This window comes from Physeter macrocephalus, chromosome 7 (genome assembly GCF_002837175.3).
Source record: "Physeter macrocephalus isolate SW-GA chromosome 7, ASM283717v5, whole genome shotgun sequence".
NCBI classification, from domain to species: Eukaryota; Metazoa; Chordata; class Mammalia; order Artiodactyla; family Physeteridae; genus Physeter; species Physeter macrocephalus.
The window spans coordinates 72,594,903-72,599,288 of record NC_041220.1 but is presented as its reverse complement, the minus strand read 5'-3'; the positions used below and the strand labels follow the sequence as shown (position 1 = coordinate 72,599,288).

At 42.7% G+C, this 4,386-nt stretch overlaps 1 protein-coding gene across 1 annotated transcript in view; it reads left to right on the top strand.

Annotated features, from left to right (window-relative positions):
- SCD5 (stearoyl-CoA desaturase 5) overlaps window positions 1–2,735 on the top strand; it is a 154,476-nt gene extending 151,741 nt beyond the window's left edge. The window contains exon 5 of the mRNA XM_024115413.3: window positions 1,232–2,735. Within this exon, the coding sequence (XP_023971181.1) occupies window positions 1,232–1,422 (191 nt within the window). The 3' untranslated portion in view covers window positions 1,423–2,735. The remainder of the gene's footprint in view (window positions 1–1,231) is intronic.
- The last annotated feature ends 1,651 nt before the right edge of the window (window positions 2,736–4,386 follow it).

Below are 4,386 nucleotides of genomic sequence, written 5' to 3'. Positions count from 1 at the left end.
GAGAGAGAGAGAGAGAGAGAGAGAGAGAGAGAGAGAGAGAGAGAGATTTATTTTGAGGAATTGGTTCATGCGATTATGGAGGCTAAGTCCCACCATCTGCCGTCTGCAAGCAGGAGACCCAGGAAAGCCAGTGGTATAATTTAAGTGTGAGTCTGAAGGCCTGAGAACCAGGGGAGCTGATGATGCAAATCCCAGTCAGAGGGCAGGAGAAGATGAGATAGATGTTCAATCAGTGAGTCAGGAAAATGGGAGCAAATTCCTCCTTCCTCCACCACTGGTTCTATTCAGGCCCTTAAGGGACTGGCTGATGCCCACTCAACCTTGAGGAGGACCATCTACATTACTGAGTCCACTGCTTCAAATGCTAATCTCATCCAGAAACGCCCTCACAGACACACCCAGAAATAAAGTTTAATCTGGGCACTCTTTGGCCAGTCCAGTTAACATGTAAAATTAACCAACACAGAGAAAGAAAGAAGGGCTGGAGGGAGGGGGGGATGGTTAGGGGCCAACAGCTAAGGGGAGTGGGGTGTCTTTTTAGGTAATGAAAATGCTATAAAATTCATTGTGGCGATGCATGCACAGCTCAGTGAATACACCAAAAGCCATTAAATTGTATTCTTTACATGGGTGAATTGTATGGTAAATTATATCTCAATAAAGCTGTTTTTTTTACAAGAAAACAAATGAAAGAATCCCTGAGACTTTTCCTGAACACAGCTTAGTGAAGGGAAAAAGTAAGGGAGGAAAAGCTACTCACTGTGAGGGGTAGAATAATATATAGGCAGATTTTGGATATTTAAAGATCCAACTCCTTAATTCACTCACCTATCAGAATGATTATCATTTATCTCTTCCAAGCTCTTCCAAGAAGTCTTCCTTTAATTACTTCAGTCCACAGAGGCTATTTTCCTTTTATGAACATACATCAAAATGATGATCTGTTATCAGCCATTTGGCATTTAGCTTAAGAAGTACAGCTCTGAAGTCGTGGGAGCATGTCACCAATCCACAGGGAAAATTACTCTTGAGACTCTGTGCTGATTATTGTTATTTTTCTGTTCCTGTTGAGATTGTCTAGCCAATTGAGTGAACGCTTCCTAAGGGCAGACAGCAAGTCTTCTGCTTCCCACTGGAGCCTGACACAGTGTCTTGCAATAAATGAGTGATTTTTAGAAAGCTCTACAGAGAGATGCTGATTGGGTTATTTCAAGCCCACTTTGTCTTCCAGGTGAAGGCTTCCATAACTACCATCACACCTTTCCCTTTGACTACTCTGCGAGTGAATTTGGCTTAAATTTCAACCCAACCACCTGGTTCATTGACTTCATGTGTTGGCTGGGGCTGGCCACTGACCGCAAACGGGCAACCAAGCCGATGATCGAAGCCCGGAAAGCCAGAACTGGAGAGGGCAGCGCCTGACCCTGGAACCGCTATCCACGTCCGCTGTCAACGCCTCGGTTCATGGCCTTTGTTACTACACTTATCTTGTTCATTGGTTCGTGGGAGGGGGTACAGGGTGGGGAGGGAACGGAGTCTACGCGGTTTGGGAATTTTTTGTTTGTCTCAAACTAATATCAAGATACAACTCTCAATGAAAAGAATTTTTTTAAAAGTCAATGTAACTATGATTTAACACTAGAACGTAGACATGTGATTTAATCGCCGTAGCTACAGTATGTCAAACATACATCGTCATGTGCTTGTACGAGATGTTAACCCTGACAGGATGAAGGAATTTAATATTCTTTCAGTGCGATTCAGAAGAGCCTTGTTTTCTTTTTCTACCAGTTAACGCAGCATTATTTTTAAACAGACTATCTGAAGCAGCAGAGAGGCAGGGTAGAAGACAAAAGAGAGGGTCTAAATAGTAAAGAATGTTTGTGTTTTGTAATTACTGTGTGTTTGTGTGTTGTTATTTTTAAGGAGGAGAACTGAAAACGTAAAAAAATGAGAGCACAGGAAATGGCTCTCTTATTTTTTTGCCCTGTTTCCAGCTTGTCAATGCTCTACTGTCTTTGCTTCAAGAGATCTGTTCACTGCTCAGCTAGTTTTGTGTCCCGAGCTGTACACCCAGCTGACCCTATAAGTCAGTTCCTGTTTTTAAGTGTTTGATTTTGTTCTCTTTGCTATTGTCATTTTAAGGTGTATAACTCAGAAGGGGCAGACATCAAATTAAGCTCAAATGAAACTCTCATTTAAATGTTTAGACACCTAATTTATATTCTAATTGACCCCAGCCACCTGATGCATGTACTTTACCTACTTCTGCTAAATAAGCATATTAATTTTCCACACCAGGCAATCAGATCTTAATAACCAATAGTTATCTAGCACTCAGTGTCTACAAATGTTTCACCTGCATGCAGCCTTCACTGAACTTGCAGCAAGACATAAAGTGACCATTATGTAGCTTCTGGATTTAAGAGAAATTTGTGTGTTAAGTTGCCTTGTAAAGAGCATGCCAAATTAATGGGACAGCGTTCCGCTTTGTGTTAGATGTTAGAGCAAAAGAAAGCCTTATCGTGTCGGCATCAGAGCACTTCGAACATAGTGCTTCAAAGATAGGGAAGATGTAGGGTTTAAATTGAAATTTTAAATTTTTGAAGAAGAAGTGATGCCAATAAGAAATTGTCATAATAAAGTACTTCATCCAGCAGGTGTTTAGCAGTGTTATTTTTGCCATTTATAATGTGTAAACTATGGGTGATTTACAATAAATGATTATGGATTCATTGGTGTTCTTGACCAGATACTTAAATCTTTTTTTTTAATTCGGCCATGCCGCGCAGCATGTAGGATCTTAGTTCCCCTACCAGGGATCAAACCCGCGCCCCCTGCAGTGGAAGTGTGAAGTCTTAACCACTGGACTGTCAGGGAAGTCCCCGACCAGATACTTATATCTTGTTGGAATGTCCCATCAAGGGTGCCTGATGCTTTATGATGATCACATACTTCACGTTTGAGTTGGGCTCTGGGCTAACAGCAGCCCCTAAGACCAGACCTTTCCTATCCCATCAGCATAACCAGAAGGAAAGTCAGCAAGTTTTATGTGGAAATCAGAAACCCCAGTGGTATCATTTCTCACTCACCAACACTGTCACTTGTACTGCTTCCAGCTGACCAATGGGAACCCAACACCTACATGTCACCCAGAAGAGCATGAAGAATACTTTCCTCCCCAGAGCCCTGCCAGGCCCCCCAGCAGTGACCAGAGGAGGGGGAGATGGACTCAACTTTCACTCCAGCCCCGCCTCTCAGCTTTGCCCCTCCCTGTGCTGCCTCACTCTTTGCCCATCTTTTGTCCCAAAGCAGCTGTGCCCCTGCCATCAGCTACAGACGTCTTAGCCTGTCTGCAGTTGAGCGGGACTCCAGCCATCGGTGGGTGCCGGACTGGACTTCATTTGTAAGGACACTTACAAGACATTTTTCAGCTGCTTTTGTATTCCGGTCACAGATTGCTAAGACCTTGTATGGAGTGTTGGTAGAGTGCAGATGTATTCCAAGATGAGTTTGTGTCAGCCTGAACTAAAATGACCCTGATTGGGAAAGTTTCTGTGAACATTTGACCCCTAAAAGTACTAAACTTATTTGCTTGTCCATTAATAGAAAAGGTTACATTTGGAGCAGCTCTTTGGAATCTTCTCACAAAAGGAGGCTGTTCCACAGCTAATCCAAATAAATCCAGAGCCTCACTCCTCTGAACCTGAGTGCCACGTCTTTATCAGCAGTACCCATGAATGAGATAAGGACGGCGATGATGTTGATGGAGTGGATGAAGTTTAGAGCATGCTAGAGTCTTCCATATTCATATCCCCTGCATGTCTCGGCAGCATCTAAGAGTGCAGTTTTCTCATCTGCAAAGGGAAGGGATGAAACCAGACTGTCTCAGGTCCCACCCAGCCCTAGCATTCACTGGCAACAGCAGAGATGGAAATATACCTGCATTCAGATTTCAAACACCTCTCAAGTTACTGCCTTTCTAGGACCTGGAAGGTCAAAACTGAGGGGAAATAATTGAGTCTGAGTGGGAGACCACTGTCTGAGGCCAAAAGGATACGTTCTCGGTAAAAATAGTGCATGTGTCTTATTTATTCCCAAAATATGGTGAAGCAATAAAAATAAATATAATCCATGAAAAATAACTTAATGAAAGAAAGTACTCCAGCTTAGTGGAGTAGTAGAAATAGCACTGGACTCAGAGACCTGAGTTAGAATTCTCTTTTTTTTCCAACTGAGATGAACTTGACATATAACATTATATTAGTTTCAGGTGTAGAACTTTGTGATTTTTTTTTTTTTTTTTTTTTTTTTTTTTTTTTTTGTGGTATGCGGGCCTCCCTCTGCTGTGGCCTCTCCCGTTGCGGAGCACAGGCTCCGGACGCG